At 47.9% G+C, this 15,931-nt stretch overlaps 3 protein-coding genes across 3 annotated transcripts; 1 reads left to right on the top strand and 2 right to left on the bottom strand.

Moving 5' to 3' along the window:
* Positions 1-2: 2 nt before the first annotated feature.
* Positions 3-1,357, top strand: APOA2 (apolipoprotein A2). Its single transcript, XM_010993042.3, has 4 exons — positions 3-59; positions 225-300; positions 626-758; positions 1,123-1,357. Exons 2-4 carry the CDS (start codon positions 249-251, stop codon positions 1,238-1,240), a joined length of 303 nt encoding a protein of 100 aa, XP_010991344.1. The 5' UTR covers positions 3-59; positions 225-248; the 3' UTR covers positions 1,241-1,357.
* Positions 1,358-3,467: 2,110 nt separating this feature from the next.
* On the bottom strand, positions 3,468-6,738 carry FCER1G (Fc epsilon receptor Ig). The gene is made up of 5 exons (XM_010993043.3): positions 6,579-6,738; positions 4,611-4,702; positions 4,411-4,446; positions 3,952-3,972; positions 3,468-3,791 (listed from the first exon to the last, which is right to left on the bottom strand). Exons 1-5 carry the CDS (start codon positions 6,625-6,627, stop codon positions 3,729-3,731), a joined length of 261 nt encoding a protein of 86 aa, XP_010991345.1. The 5' UTR covers positions 6,628-6,738; the 3' UTR covers positions 3,468-3,728.
* A 503-nt stretch (positions 6,739-7,241) lies between these two features.
* Positions 7,242-15,734, bottom strand: NDUFS2 (NADH:ubiquinone oxidoreductase core subunit S2). Its single transcript, XM_031435910.2, has 14 exons — positions 15,598-15,734; positions 14,683-14,789; positions 12,367-12,557; positions 10,693-10,813; positions 10,405-10,517; positions 10,059-10,133; positions 9,800-9,877; positions 9,572-9,657; positions 9,264-9,383; positions 8,478-8,607; positions 8,104-8,199; positions 7,849-7,932; positions 7,648-7,705; positions 7,242-7,459 (listed from the first exon to the last, which is right to left on the bottom strand). Exons 1-14 carry the CDS (start codon positions 15,690-15,692, stop codon positions 7,422-7,424), a joined length of 1,392 nt encoding a protein of 463 aa, XP_031291770.1. The 5' UTR covers positions 15,693-15,734; the 3' UTR covers positions 7,242-7,421.
* Between the last annotated feature and the right edge of the window lie 197 nt (positions 15,735-15,931).

The following is a 15,931-nucleotide window of genomic DNA, read 5'->3' as shown; positions in this document are numbered from 1 at the left end:
TAGTCCCTGCCTCCCCAGTCAGGCCAGGCACAGACGGCAAGGACAGTGACGCCGACTAGGTACAGTAAGGGAGCAAGAGGTGTGGGCAGCATCCAAAGGGGACCAGGTTTTAATTGTGGAAGGGGAGGGAACAAGGTTGGTGTGGATATGTAGGTAGGGGTCCCTGGGGAGGGGCTGAAGCCCATTCAGCTTCAGTGTCCTCCCCTACCCCCAACTGTTTGCAGGCCACTTTCCCCACTGTTAACACCATGAAGCTGCTTGCAGTGACTGTGCTGCTCCTCACCATCTGTAGCCTTGAAGGTGTGTGTGATACGGGGACGGGTCCTAAGGAGGAGAAGGTGCTTGGGTCCTAGCTGTTTATCAGACTGTGCTCCTATGCCCAGGTCTGGCAACCAGGGAGCTTAAAAGGAAAATCATCCCCTCTCTAAAGCCCAGAAAGCCCATCCAAAGACCTGGAGCTGGATACCTGTTTGGGGAGAGGGCTGAGAGCTGGGGCTGGATACTGGCAGAGAAGTGGGACCCATTGTTGGGGACCCAGCTAAGAAACATGTGTGTGTGTGTGTGTGTGTGTGTGTGTGTGTGTGTGTGTGTGTGTGTGTGTGTGTGTGTTTCTGTGTGTGTGCAGGGGCTTTGGTTCGGAGACAGGCAGAGGAGCCAAGTCTGCAGAGCCTGGTCTCTCAGTACTTCCAGACCGTGACCGACTATGGCAAGGACCTGGTAGAGAAGGCCAAGGGCTCAGAGCTTCAAACCCAGGCCAAGTAAGTCTCAGCAAAAGGGGTTCAGGGACCAGGGGGCTGTGGAGAGAAAGAAGGGAAGCCAGGAGGTCCCACAAAGTCTGAGCTCATGAGTCGGGTTTAGGGAGGATGGGATTTAAATTGGAGAGAAAATTCCTTGATCACCCCATAGATCCCATGGACTTCTTGGGCAGCAGGAACTGGGCTTTGAATTTCTATCTCTCGGGTCTATTACTATGCTCGGTGGAGGGCTTACCTCTCCTCCTAGGAGCTTTGCCATGCCAAGACAGACCAAGCACTAGAGTTTGGGGACTTGGGTCTCACCTCCCACCACCACCAAGGTCCCTGCCAATTCTTCACGGTGACTTCTAATCCCTTACATATCCAGGGCTTACTTTGAGAAGACACAGGAGCAGCTGACACCCCTGGTCAAGAAGGCTGGAACTGATCTGATTAACTTCCTGAGCAATTTCATGGACCTCAAAACACAGCCTCCTGCCCAGTGAGATGTCTAGACCATTATCTTCCATCCCCAGCGGGCCTCTTGAATACCAACGGGCCAGACCTAGAGCTCCTTTCCCCACCTAGTCCTTGTTTTCTACAATAAATACTGAAGGAGTCAAGTTGTGAGCCTGGTATGTTTTGGGGACTGAGAGAAATAGGGATAGTGAGGGAGGAATCGTGGGGAGAACAAAGAGAAATCTGCTTCTAACAGGAGATGGGTTTTGGTGTGAAGGGGTGGGGAAAGGGTTGAAAAAAATAAATGATGGAAGTGACAACGTGGGGGTGCCCGTAAGTCTTCTCCAAATCCAAGGAATCTTCCTACAGTCCTGGAAACACCCCTGTTGGGGAGAATAAAGAGCCTTTGCCTTGGACATGGAACCATGAAAAGCATGAAGGATTCATGAACCGAATCCCTAGACTCCTGGAGGTCACAGGAAATGACAACACCCGTCAGAATTTCCTCTGTCATACTATGAAGAGGAGAAAGCTTCCCAAAAATGAGCCCAAAGGTGTCACCCAAGGCCCCCTCTTCCCTTCTGAGCCAGAAGAACGCTGTGCTTCCTCTTATCCTGCAGTAAGATCTGGGTTCACTCCTCTCCCCAAAAGGGCTCTAATCCTTCCATTTATTTTATTATTATTATTTTTTAATGGAGGCACTGGTACTGGGGATTGAACCCCGGACCTTGTGCATGCTAAGCATGTGCTCTGCCACTGAGTTTTACCCATCCCCCTAATAATCCTTCCATTTAAAACCTCTCACCTAGACCCCCCTGTCTGGGGAACACCCATTCCAAGCTTCTCCCCCACTATTATGTGGGTGCTATTCTGGCCTAAGTTCTGGTAGCCATCTTAGAGCCTGGAACCAGTAGATGCGACAGCCACTTAAAGGCCTGACAGGTCTTCAACTTGGTAGACATGTGGGCCTTGAGAAACTTTGGTAGCTGTGATACCTGGATTAAATCAAAATGGAATGGAAATCAGGCTGGACTGATGCAGGAAACTCACAATCCCAAAATGGGAAAATGAGCATTTTTCCAATAAAACTTTATTTCTACTTTATCTTTAAAATCGTTTCTTCCCTATCCTGACTCATTTCTCATATCTCATCTGAAATCACCTTTTCCCAGACACCAGAGATGGCTCCAATTTCTTCTTTATATTAATCAGCCTCTTCAGTCTGGCCTTCAAGACCCTCACCACTTACGATTACTTTCTTCCCCTTTCTTTCTTGGTGTCTTTTTTTTTTCCCTCACATGGCAAAATGTGCAGGGACAGAGATATGTCTGTCACTTGCCAGATGACCTTGGACAGGTTAACTAACTTCAAAGAGCCTGAATTTACTCACAGGGTTAGTGAGTAGATCAAATGGTACAATAAGCTGGAAAACATATTGGAAAGTGTAAGTCACCATGCAGTGCAAAGTATTGCAAAGTATGGAGACTTGCTGGGGTAAGCCTGGGGACTCTAGACCCATTTGGTCAGGGCTGCTGGGTCACAAGTAGGACTGGCAGTCTCTGATGAGTTTCAGATACTTCCAGGGAACCCTGCCTAGAAACAGGACAGGCATTGACAAGGGGGTTTCCTTCACTGCTCACCCATGTGTTCGGAGAAGCTGACCTCCTATCTGGACCAGACTTGTTCTCCTTTGCCTTACCCACCTCCAACCCCTATCTGGCCCCTCAGGTCCCTCTTGTCCCAGAATCCACTGAAAACTCACTGTTCTCATAAAGCCTTCCATTAGGAGTGTCACACAAGCTTTCAACACACCATCCCATTTGTGTGTTTGGCTTTTCAGCTATGCTAATGCCTGTATGTGTGTATATTAAGAGCTGTGCTCACACTGCTCCCTGAAGCCCACTCTCATCTGGATTGGTGACTATTTGGGGTTGGACAGCCAGGCTTTCCCACAACCCAGCCTTGTTTCAGTTGTCAGACACAGGAGGCCAGGATGGGTACAGAAGTCATTTCTTGGGTTCAAATGTCTCTGAATGTGCCTAGACTCTCAATACATTACTTCCTGTTCCAGTTCCATGCTAGAGAATGAAGGGGTCCTTCCCCAAGTCACAGTCAACATTCATCCCTTAATCAAGCAAAACAGCCCTGAAGTCTACTAACCTGTGAACTCTGGAAGGTCAGGAACTGAGTTTGCCTTACTCAAAATGTCTTCAGTAACCAGTCTAGACTAGTAGAGGCTTAATAAGTATATGTTAAATGAATGAATGACTAGAGTCCAGTCTGTGGTGGCTTTATTGATGACAGTTCCTTTCCATTGTTTAGTGGGAGTTGAAATGGAGAAGAGGGGAAGGGTGGTGTAAGTGGGTGAGACTAGAATATAAACATTGATGAAGAGCATCTGAGGTCTTTGACAGAGAGGTGTCTATTAATGAGGGGTGGGGGTATAGGGTCATTACAGGGATAGGGTCAGCTGCCAACCATGAGGGCTGGGAGGAGAGTGGAAGAAGGATGTGTCCAAGGGCATCTGTTCTAAGGTTATTGTGGTGGTTTCTCATGCTTCAGGGTCTCATAAGTCTCCTGGTGCCGGGTGCTCAGGCCCTGGAGGTAGAGGTCAGAGGATAGTCAGGAGCTTGAGTCCATCACAGGGCCCATCCCACCCCTACAGGCCCTACCCCTTCCAAAGGTCACTCAAAAGCCCACTCTTTTTTGCTGACTTCCTGGGACTGGGGTAGGGGGTTGGGGAGGCAGGTTCACTCACCGTGTAAACACCATCTGATTTCTGCAGAGGCAAAAGGGACAAGGCATTAGAGCTCACACCTCTCACAGGGCCCCTCAGCATCTTCTCACCACCCAGGGAAGTCTCTGGCCAGGGGTGGCCCCTTTGGACCAGAGGGTACTGACATGGGTACTCTGGGGCATGAATGCACATTTGCCCACATGGCTACAAACACATATACATTCAACATACAACTCTCTCATGTACTCATTGTCACACTGCACTTGACTCTTCCTCATCACCTGCTGAACATTTCACTTGTGACTTGGCTAGGTAGCAGTGTAGTTAGGAGGAGGTGGGAAGGGGACCTCAGAAGCTTATACAGATCAGCACCTTAGTGTCATGCCCCTACACCCAGAAGCCACAGACCTCAAGGCTAAAGCCCCAGAAGGGCTGAGAGTTTGAAAAATTGTTGAAACCCAGTGGAGGGAGGTTCCATACCTCATAGCTGGCTATAGCTGCTTTTCGCACCTGGAGCTGGGGTAGGGGAAAGATCATTAGTACAGGCGAAGTTACTGGCCCATCCCCCTTCCCTCCAAACTTTGTAGGGGAACCATTTTACTCCATCTCCTTGAAGCCCTGCTGCCACCACTCTCCCACTTCTCCTTCCAAGCCCTCACCCCACCCTGCCCCAACCTTACCTTGAGTCGGCAGTAGAGCAGGGTGAGGACAATACCATACAAAAACAGGATTGCATCCAGGATATAGCAAAGCTGGGGTTCTCCCAGGGCCGCTGAGGGGATAGAGGGTACCCGTGGGCTCAGGGGCAGCAGGGAAGATCTGGGACTCAGAGGAGAGAAGGAAAGGGCTCTGGGAGATAGGACAGGGCCTGGAGGGGCACCCTCCAAGGGAAGAAACTTCATCTTCCTCTCTGGATTCCTATTTCTCTCACCTTTCCCTCTTTTCCCTCACCTCAGGGTGAGGGTAGGACAGAAAGTGTGAAGGGTTCTGTCATGAAGGAACTGATGGGTACTGAGAGCTGAGGACTTCCTCCTCAGCCCCGAACCCTCTTTTTAGCCCTGTGGGTTCCTCAGGCACCATTGAGCACTCCATAGTCCTCAAGGGGCCCATTTGAGTTCACTGAACTAAGACTAAAACCTCAGCCTTCGAGGGGTAGTGGGGGGCGGGCAGTGACAAATTTCAGAGACGAAACCACAGGAGTGTCTCTGCTAAGTCCTGTGACCTGTGGCTGAGGGCTGGACAGGAAGGATGTGAGCTGGGGAAGGGAGGGAAGGCAATCACTCTATTATTGGTCATCTAGCCTCAGCCACATCGCTTTCCGTCCTCCTACAAGACACTTAAATATGTAAAAACAAGATGTCACTTTCCTTGGCTTTATAGCTACCGATGGCTCTGCACACAGGCTGAATATGTCTTAGCCCAGGTTCAGGAGAATGACCACAAGATGTATGGATTCCGGCTGAGTACTCTGCCCTGTTACTCACTCACTCTGGGCCACTGAGAGAGGAAGTTTTTAGTTTGCAATTAAAAAAAATCAAATAAGGTCTGAGCTCCAGCTTCTAACAGCTCCAACTCTTATCAGAAGAGCTCATGGGTGTGTGACTGGTACCCGTATAGTATGTTTTACCCTGTGGCGCTGTTTCACACACAATATTGCATAAATCTCAAAACTTCCCTGTGAGGGAAAGAAACGTCATCGCCATTTTGTAGGTGATAAGACCAGGGCTCAGAAGAGCTAACTAACTAGATTTAGGGCCAGAGTTAAGTGACAGAGCTGGAACTCAAATCCAGGTTTTCTGCTTTCAAAGTTTGTGCCGTCTCTTTTCTGCCTCAGTGCCCCAGGTTGCTCATCTCAGGGCAGCAGACTGGCTGCTTACTTAATCCTTTTCTCCACCGTCACAGCTGGGCTGGTGGAATTCCATCTCAGTCCATCTCTTTTAATTTCCCCACTTTCCCTTAAGTTTCACTAACCCCTTCCTCTCCAAACCTCAGCTGTAACTATCCCTCTTCAAAACATATACAGACAACCCAAAGAGAGCAGCAAGTGAGATTTCAGAGGGTGAAGCCTCAGAGCTGCAGAGACCTTTCCATTTCTGCCTCAATTTCTCAGCGGATGCTCGGGTCTCTAGAATTGGGCGTTGTACGCTGCCCACCCTCGTATCAGCCGTTGACGTGATGGGGTACCTTAGTGATGACCCACAGAAGCAGCAATGAAGTGTTTGACTATCCTTGCCTCACTCCTGAAGACAAGGGCAGGCCCCTGCTTTCCTAAAAGGGACTTAATAAATATTATTTAACCAACTAGAGATCAGCTCCCAATGGGCATGACCAAAGGCACCCCACAGAAAATACTGACCATGGGAAATGGAGTTTTCCCCAGACCAGCTTTTCGTATCATACCACCACTCCCCTCCTCTGCCAAACTGAAGCCTTACACGTACATCAGGCCTGAGAAAGCAAGAAGGGGACAAGAAAGGCAGAAACTATGATTCCTGTACCCTGAGGACTGGATAGGACAGCCTCAGGGTCTCCGTGCCCATCTAGCCGGGGCCAGACTTCCTCCATCTGTCCCTGCCTCGGCCATCAGACACAGGCCCTTGACTCCCACCCTGTAGCCCAGCTCACTGTCCCTCATCAAACCCTCTCACCTGCTTGTTCAACCAAAAGGAGTAAGAGGAAGACCACTGCTGGAATCATCTTGGGCAGGGGCTGAGTGGCCGTGAGCTGGGAATCGGACGCTCTGACAGCACTGCGCAGCTGTGCTCTGCCAGCGAGCAGCTCCCTGACCACAGTTCCCCCCTTCCTGCCACGCCTTCCCCCAGCTCTGGCCCCTTCCCCTTCCTGCACTAGAGACTGGGCGGCTCCCGGAAGGACCAACTAAGGGAGCTAAGAGACCTGGGTTCTTATGCCTCCGTCCTTCAGTGACCAATCCCCTGCTACCAGGGAAAGAGGGGGCTCCCATGTTTGGGAAGCCCTGTTCATAGACAGATCCATGATAAACTGCCCCTTGAGATTCTAAGACCCCACAATAGCCCCCTTCTCTCCCATCTGGAACTTTGTACCCAATCTTGATTTGAGTTTACCAATTAATGTGGGCGGGAAGGGTTGGGAAGGCGGGGAAGGCAGGGGAAAATAGGAAACGAGGAATAGAGAAGTGGAAAGGCAAAGAGTCAGAAAAGGGGGCGGAGATAAACAGGAAAAATTTCTAAGGACTGAGTCTAACAGAGAAGTGGACAGTTAACAAATACTCATTAAGTTTCCCATCAAAGTGAAAGACAATAAGATACTGAGAAAGACATACCAGACGTCTGTGCATGGGGCCAGAAGGTGGTTAATTTATTATAATTTCTCTTTTTTCAGTACATGCACAGAAAGCCTGACAACTAAGCATTCATGTACGTGTACACACACACACAGAGGCCCATTTCCAACAATGGACAGACTCCGCAAACGATGCAGGCAGGCAGGGAGATCCAATGCTGTCCCTCTGCTCACCGATCTACTTCTCCAAACACAATATCTTGGGTACCTAGGAGGTCAGGGGAGGAGGAAAAAAACTGATGTTACTGAGGATCTAGAACTCACTACTGTACCCAGGAGACTGAGGATTTGAATCTGTGCCCCTATTCCATGCTGAACAGGAAGTGTTCAATTTCTGTTCCCAGAGTCCCAAACTCCCTTGCCTAGAATGTCTCTACTACACAACAGGCCTTGTACCTATGATGGCAACGACATCCGCCAACATGTGTCCCTTAGACATCTTGTCCAAACCAGCCTGGAGAGAATGAGACAGCAACAGTATTAGGCAAGATTAGCAGGGTGGGAGGAGAAGGAATAAAAGTTCATAAAAATTTTAACCAAGGTCATTAATTATTGGATTCATGTATTGGAGTCAGAATCACTGGGGTTGGTTCTTACCAGGTGGGCAAAACCAGGAGCCTTGATCTTGCATCGATAAGGGCGGCTGCTGCCATCAGATACCAGGTACACCCCAAACTCTCCCTGTCCAGGGAAGAAGTTCCTCCATTATCAGAAGAACATCTTTCTCTGCCAACAAAACCTCTCCACTCACCCTCATGTACCCTCTCTGACTGATTAACAAGCATTTATTTGAACATCTATCTCCAATCACCCACTCCACATACTGTCTTTTCCCTCCCCTTCTCTCCTCACCTTAGGAGCCTCAATGGCAGTGTATGTGGCCCCTGGAGGAACTTGGTAGCCCTCAGTATACAATTTAAAGTGATGAATCAGTGACTCCATAGACGTCTGGGAAGAGGAAAAAGGGAGCATCGGTAAGCCAAACCCAAACTGTCTTCCCTCCTACAGAAAATAATCTCTACCCACAGGGAGACTAAAATCCCACATGTAAGTCAGTGAGCAAGAAGATACAGAGTAAGAGAGGAGACTATAGGAGGTTAAGAATTTTATACAGTGAATGAAGTCTCTGAAAAAGGAAAACTGAAAAGCAGGATTTAATCCAAAGATACCCCTCCCCAGTCACTGCCCCCTTTCCAAGACCTCTTTTCCCTTCCCCTGTAGCCAACCTTCATCTCTGCTCGTTTAGGTGGAGACACTTTGGCATCATCAACCTTGATCTCCCCGGGAGGCATCTTGTTCAGACACTGTGAGATGATTCGAAGGGACTGGCGCATCTCCTCCACCCGACACAGGTACCTGAAGCAAATAAGACAGAGCAAGAGAAGAGTAGTCAGGGGATCAGATGTGAGGGTGGGAGGATGCCCATAGCCGATGTGAACAGTGCTAGGTAACTTTCCTCATTCTTTTCTCCTAGTACAGCCTGGCCACCCATATAAAACCTAGTCTTCTGATTCTAGTATTGGGCCCTTCCCCAAATCCTCTCCTAGTTTTCTCAGCCCATGTTCAGTAGTGTTTCCCTCTTTAATTACCCTCAAACACTTTCTGGAATGTAGAATAGGTGAGAGTCAAACTGCCTCAAAAAAGAAAACAGTAGCAATTCTTACCCAAGTCAGTAAAGAGAAGTGGAATTTGAAATTTAGAATCTAATGGAAAGAGCGCTGGATTAGGAGGAGTCTAATCTCAAGTGCTACTAACAGAGAGTCCCAGGCTAATCCCTAACTTTTATGACTCAGCTTTCTCAGCTATAAGATGCAGCCAAAACTAGTTCCATCTAAGACATAAAGAGAATGTAAAGGTGAAATAAGATGTCACATATGTGAAAGTGCTTTAAAAAGCAACCTAGTTTAACACACACGAGAGCTCCAAAGTATAAGAAAGAAGAAAGTAGCCAAGAGAAAAGTTAGACATGGAAACTAGCTGGACAATGAGCTAAGAAAGGATTGGGGCCTTACCTATCATAGCAGTCCCCTCGAGAACCAACAGGAACATCAAACTCCACCTGGTCATAAACATCATAAGGCTGGGTCTTCCGCAGGTCCCACTGGATGCCTGAGCCCCGGAGCATCACCCCACTGTACGGAGGATAATGGGAATACGGGTCACTGTCCTTGGAGGCCTGCTCTCTTCCTTAGTCTCCCCTCTCCCTCCCACACATCGTGGGCATGGGATATAAACTCAGCAAGGAAGGTGCCACACCTGAAGCCAAGATATTATGCTGGAACCCATCCACCCCTAAGGAGAGAAGTCTTACTCCTCCCACCTAAAACCATAGTTAAGTGCGTCCTCCGCCGTTATAACCCCGATGTCAACTGTTCGATTTCGCCAGATCCTATTGTTGGTCAGCATCTGTTGATAAAGAAAATGGGTGTGTGAACACTCTTCATGACACTCTTCAAACACCTCTCTATTTCTTTGTATCTGGGGACTAAAACCCCACAAACCCTTCTTGGGGGAAAAGAAGGGTTTTCCCCATTGACTCCTATCTTACCTCCTCCAACTCATCAATCCGAAGAGAGAAGTTCTTAGAAAACTGATAAATGTCATCCATAAGCCCAAGGGGTAGGTCCTAGAAGCCAAATGGAGGATCAATAGTGAAAGCAGCAGAGCCTCCACTAAGGAGAGCCAGCTCAGCCCTCCCGCCTCAGGGCTACAGGGTCAGCCTTTCCACTGGCCAGGGCTGCCCTCCAGTGGCCACAGAGGATACAGGCATGGCCTGGAAGGTCAGGGAGGCAGGGAAGCATGCTCACCTGGTGCACACCTCCCGGCCGGACATAAGCAGCATGCATCCGAGCTCCCGACACTCGCTCGTAGAACTCAAACATCTTGATAGGACACATTGGGAATTAGTAACATATGACAAAGTCCTGGGACCCTAAGTCCAACAACAAGGTGGTCCACTCCCCTGCCCCCAGCCTTCTTGTGCCCAACTAACCCCTCATGACAGAGTTCCTTAAGAAAATAACCCAGGTTAAATATACCTTCTCCCCTCAAATGTTCTCCCTATGTTCTCTCTCCTTTTACTCTCGTCTCCTTCGTACCTTCCCTACTTCCTGCACCTACTTCCCTTTTCCTTTTCTTTTCTCCTTCTCATACCTTCTCCCTTTCTTCAAACATCCAGAAGAAAGGGGTCATGGCCCCAATGTCCAGGGCATGTGTGGTCACAGCCATGATGTGGTTCAAAAGCCGTGTGATTTCTCCAAACAGCACTGTGGAGAGGTGACAACAACAAGAGAGGGATACAGAAGCCAAGGATCCAGGCTGACAGAGCAGATCCGGGCAGAGTCTGGGGTCTGCATACCAAGTTCAGGTTCAGGGCTCCTAAGATGGGGGCAGGGGCACTGTGCTGTCCTCACAGCAGCCCAGGAAAGGGAGGGGGCGTACCTCGGATCCACTGTGCTCGAGGAGGAGGCTGGATGTTGAGCAACTTCTCCACAGCCAGTGAGTAGGCCTGTTCGTTACACATCATGGACACATAGTCTAGTCGGTCAAAATATGGAAGGGCCTGGGAAGAGGCAGGAATCTGGCTCACATATAACAGGTCCAGGAACCTTTAGTCTGGCTGCTCCCAGTGGGCATCAGAGGTCGGTGCTGCATAAACCTTCCCAATCTCAGGAGCCTTAGCAAAGCAGGATGAAACACCCCAATATCAAGTAGCATGCTGGTAAATGGTTAAAAACCAGCTTTCTGAAGTGATGGTGGAGGGGAACACCCTGATTTGCTGTTTGCCAATTTCCACGGTGAAAATACTCCTACCAGGTCCAATTCAAACTACCAACATTATATAACTGAACACGGCACTGAGAAGAGTAGCACACCATTGTACAGTATTTCCACTATCCAGATACAACGGAAGTAAATACCTCAAGAACACAGCCTAATACAGTGTAGTAAAATAATGAAGCTGTGGATTTTGATACTTCTTACCTTGGTTTTTAATATAATGTATTAAGTAGCAAGCTAATACACTTTAATTTTTAATAATGGCTGTGTTTCACAACTGGCTCATAAAATTCTTAAACATGTAACAATCTGTTCTTGTGAGCCAGTATGAGCTGGCTCCAGCATACCACTGCCAATCAAGTCTTCTGGGCCAAGTGACAGCTCTGTCAAAGAACACCTCTCTGAGATATTGAAGGAGAAAGGTAATTAGCCTTAGGAGGAAATTAAGGAAAAGCACCAAGAAGGATGGGATTTGTTTCCACAGGAACAGTCAGTTAGAAACAGTTCTTCCCTAAAATACCAAGAAACCAAAGTCCCAGCTGTTCGCTGAACTAGCTTCAGCTTCCAGGAAGGAGGCGGAGCTAAGATGTTCTCTTTGGGACAGCCAGTTCTTATCCTGATGTCACTGTGACGTGGATGATGCTACAGGGGTTAACTCCACGGACTCTGGGACCAGAAACCATCATTGCCCGGACTCTCTGGAGGAATCACATTCTGGTCAGTGGGTCCTAACCCCATCATCCTCTGTTATCAAGACCTTACTTCATGACAGTAAGAAAAAAAATTTCAGATTCCTAGCCCAGATCCAGTTTCTCCAAAATCTGACCGTCACCACTTGGGTCACACAGTTCTCCTAAAAACGGCAAACTCTGTCACAAACTCCCTCCCCGTCACTCTGACTCACCGAGGATTTCAAAAACAAACTTAAGTCAGCTGGAAAATACAAGAATCAGCTGTTAGTCCTAGGGAGCTGACGTTTCTCTCCTCTTTCCCTGACCCCAAGGACACCAGCTTTGACGTACTAGTATAAATAAGAACAGGGAAACTGAGGCACTAGAGTGAGGGTAAAGGGGCCAGCCAAAAATCAGCCAGAGAAAAGCTGGGAGTGTAGCTCCAGCTCCAAAACATTTCTGTTGGATAAATCAAATCCAGATGATTCAGGTCAAGCATCCCCTGCCACATTCCTCCATCCTCCCAACCAAAACCGTCCTAATAACCTCAACAGGCCACTCCCCTCAACACTCTTTTCTCCTGGGGTTTTGGGGCAGCAGATTGGCAAAGTCCCAGGCTACAGTATCCCCAGATCCTATCAACAGGCCCCTGTTCACCCCCCACCTGCAGATAGGTCTTGTATTCAATGAGCTTCTCAGTGCCTCGGTGCAGCAGCCCGATGTGAGGGTCACACTTCCGCACCATCTCCCCACTCAATTCCATCACTAGTCGCAGGACTCCATGGGCTGCTGGGTGCTGGGGCCCAAAGTTCAGGGTCAGGTTCGACACCAATGTGTCCTTTGGAGGGTCCACATCTGAGAAGTGTGGAAAATAGTTGAGCCAAATAGTAATTCTCTTGAGAACCCCCAAGAGACAGCAAGAAGTCAGCATCTCCCTATAGACATTCTATACCCTGATAATTTTCCTAATCTTTAACAAAACCAGAAAGACCAATAAATGGGAGAAAGGAAGGGAGATCTAAACTTTCTGGGGTTTTGTTTTGTTTTTGTTTTGAGGGGGAGGCAATTAGGTTTGTTTGTTTATTTTAATGGAGCTACTGGGGATTGAACCCAGGACCTCATGTATGCTAAGCTTGCACTCTACCACTGAGCTATACCCTCCCCTTAAACTTTCTGATGAGAGGGACCATGAACCTCTTTCCATATCTCCCAGAATATCTTTTTTAAAAATACATAATAGATAACACTTATAAAATCCTCACTATGTATAGCCACCACTCTTAAGCGCTTTACTTATTTTAATTAAATTCTCTCAACAACCACATGAGTAGTAGATACTATTATTATCCCCATTTTATTGGAGGAACTGAAGCCAAGAAGGATAAATGAATTCTCACAGAGCTAGTAAGTGGCAGAGCCAGGATTTAACTCAGCCTGTTCAGTTCCAGACTCAACACTCTTAACCACTAAGATACACTACCCTTTATATGTATCTGATGAATGGCCAACTAATCAGGAAATGTATATTCTTACTACTATTAAGTGACAGTTTTTACCCTCAAGAGGCTTACAATTTAATTTGGGGAATAAATACATGTGTGAAACTAGTAACACAGGTCAAATGTACAAGTTACCAAGTAGTTTAGCCGTTAAGTACTTAAAGGAAGGAAAGAACATTGTGAAGACTTCGTGGAGGCAAGATCTGAGTTGTTTCCTAAATACAGGAATGATTCAGACAGGTAGAGAGGAGACGTATGGAATGAACACAGGTCAAATCTTAGAAACAAGGAAGTAAGTATCTGTGGAGCTTGTTTCCACCAAGAGGCAGATTAGTGTTGGCAGACAGCAAAGGGTAGTGGTTCTATTACCAGTATTATTAACAACACTTGTCATGAGCCAGTCACTACACTAAGTGGTTTATGTTATTAGTATCTCATTTAATACTTACAATAATGCTATGAAGTAGGTACTTTATTCACTGGTAAATGGAGTTGAGATCTGAAACCGGAGTCTACCTTTGCAACGAAAATTTTTCACCATTGGATTTGGGGTGATAGACCTGAGTACAAATCCACCTGTGCCCTTGATCATATTTTAACCTCCTTAGACCATAATTTCCTCAAAATTGGGATAACATTAATATCACTTTCATATGGTTGTTGTAACGCTAAGTGAAATAATAATTCATACAAAAACACTTAGCACATGGTAAGCTGTTGTTACTATTAAGTTTTTGAAAGGTAACTGGACATGCTTTTGAAGGTTTTGGAGCAAAAAAATGAATGACATGGTAAAATGATGTTTGGGGAAGATAAGAGTGATGACATTGTATAAAATAGCTAGAATGGGACAAGATCAGTGGCAGGAACCCAGCAAAGAGACTCCTGAAATAATTAAGGTCTAATACAAAATAAATCTGAACAAGAAAGGGAGAGACGACCACATATGAAACATTATTAAAGAATATGCATGGTTCGATGACTAATTGGACATAGACATAGAGAGCAAGAGAGAAAAAAGAGCCAAAGACATCTAAGAAGTATCAATCCTGAGGGATTCAGAGAATGAGGGAGGCACTGATTAAAATTAAAAATCAAAAGGAAGAGCTAGTTTTGATGGGGGGAAATGTTTTGTATTCAGTAAGGTTTCATCTGGGTGCCAGTGGGAAAACCACCTTGTCTAGAGAGGGAGATGGAACCTCTGGAAAAACCTGAAAGCTAAAGATATAAATTTGGTAGGGACCTTGGAAGGTTGGCTGGGACCTACTCTTTCTTTTCTCTTGGAATGTTCTGCTTGACAAATATCTCCCATTATCACTATTATTAAGTTCTTTGAGTTGCAACGTTAAAGAAGCAAGAAGGGTTGGAGGCTAAAATTTGCCTGAGACAGAGTGCTCAGGAGCACTTAGAAGTCAGCTTGGTGTAGGGAAGGGTGTGGGTTGGGAAGGGTGTGGGTTGGGACAGTGGGTCTGGACACTCACCATTCCAAGGTGGAGGCTTCCAGTGGGCTGTGTCCTTGGTGGGGTACATGACAGCTCCTCCAAACTGTTCTGCCCATTCCACATCTGGCTGCCACTGCCGAGCACCTCTGGAGAGTTAATGACAGATCCCAAAGGGCCTGAACAGTGCTTGGTTCCTCTATTCCCACACACTTTCAAGTGGGCCCAGGAACGAGCGTCTTGGATTCTTCAATGCCAAGTCATTGACATAGAGTTGTGTAGCTTTCGCAAAACAAACTGGAACACTACAAGTTCCATTCTTACTAAACTTATTTCCAGAGTCACTTCACCCATCATCCCTCTGCATGCATGGTTGGGGATCTCAGCTCTTTTAAATTTTGGTCATATGCATATTCCTATTCTGGTGAATATGAGTTCAAGAAAGGTGTTTATTCAAGGTCAACCGAAGAATAAGAAAAGAAAGGGAGGGGGGTGGGTCATGGTGGCTCCTTGGCTCAGCTAAAATATAACCAGGGCGATAAACTGGGGCCAACCTGGGAGGTTCTTGGTTTACTTTCGACCTTTAAGTCCATCGAGGTGCTTTCCTTTTCCTCCACAGTGTCTAAGGAGACTTTCACTAGTCGCACACCCCACCCGTGGTGAAGTTTGGGAGAAGTAGCAGGGTATAAGGGGAGGGTGACAGTATCACTACGCTTAAGGGCAGAGTCTCCCCTCCAACTGATTTCACCCCTGGCAGACAGAGCTCAAGACCGTCTTTCCTCCCGCGGCCAGAGCAAGGGCCACTGCATCCTGGAGCCCGACACTGCAGGCCTGGGGGTCATGGGCCTGGGTCATTCTTTCCTGGGGCGGGGTGGGGGTCATAGGGCCCGTGGAGTCCCCAGACTCGAGAAACCCAAGCCCCGGGCATAGCGCATGGAGGGCTGCCATTAGTCTCACCTGCTGGGCTGAATCGGCAGTCGGCCTCCAGCCCCAGGCCGCAGCACCTGGGCCGCGACGCCCCGGAGGCGGCACAGAGCCCTGAGCGCCGCCATCTTGCCCCGCCGCAGACTGTGGGAAAGAGAACCGGGCGGAAGTGCCTCTGGCGCGCCTCCTAGTGGGCTTCTCGTCTATTGGCACAACGCAGCTGCCCTCTTGGAAGCTGGCGGGGTCGCCGACCGCAAACCTGACAACATCCGGGTTCTGCCCTTCGGCTTCACTTTCGCTTAAATACCGGTGACGGAGGCTGGTGTTTCCCACCGCTCCTGACTGACTCTTACAACCTTGAGCCCTT

This window comes from Camelus dromedarius, chromosome 23 (genome assembly GCF_036321535.1).
Source record: "Camelus dromedarius isolate mCamDro1 chromosome 23, mCamDro1.pat, whole genome shotgun sequence".
In the NCBI taxonomy this organism is placed as follows: Eukaryota; Metazoa; Chordata; class Mammalia; order Artiodactyla; family Camelidae; genus Camelus; species Camelus dromedarius.
This window is presented reverse-complemented; position numbering and strand designations above follow the sequence as displayed.

Coding starts and splice junctions, on each gene's coding strand:
- FCER1G (XM_010993043.3), bottom strand. CDS start 6,627: ATGATTCCAGCAGTGGTCTTCCTCTTACTCCTTTTGGTTGAACAAGCA. Junction 4,703..6,578: donor CCTTTTGGTTGAACAAGCAG/GTGAGAGGGTTT, acceptor CTATCCCCTCAG/CGGCCCTGGGAGAACCCCAG. Junction 3,973..4,410: donor CAGCTATAGCCAGCTATGAG/GTATGGAACCTC, acceptor TTGCCTCTGCAG/AAATCAGATGGTGTTTACAC.
- APOA2 (XM_010993042.3), top strand. CDS start 249: ATGAAGCTGCTTGCAGTGACTGTGCTGCTCCTCACCATCTGTAGCCTT. Junction 301..625: donor CACCATCTGTAGCCTTGAAG/GTGTGTGTGATA, acceptor GTGTGTGTGCAG/GGGCTTTGGTTCGGAGACAG. Junction 759..1,122: donor GAGCTTCAAACCCAGGCCAA/GTAAGTCTCAGC, acceptor TTACATATCCAG/GGCTTACTTTGAGAAGACAC.
- NDUFS2 (XM_031435910.2), bottom strand. CDS start 15,692: ATGGCGGCGCTCAGGGCTCTGTGCCGCCTCCGGGGCGTCGCGGCCCAG. Junction 8,608..9,263: donor CGAGGGGACTGCTATGATAG/GTAAGGCCCCAA, acceptor TATTTGCTTCAG/GTACCTGTGTCGGGTGGAGG. Junction 7,460..7,647: donor GGATGTCGTTGCCATCATAG/GTACAAGGCCTG, acceptor CTGACCTCCTAG/GTACCCAAGATATTGTGTTT.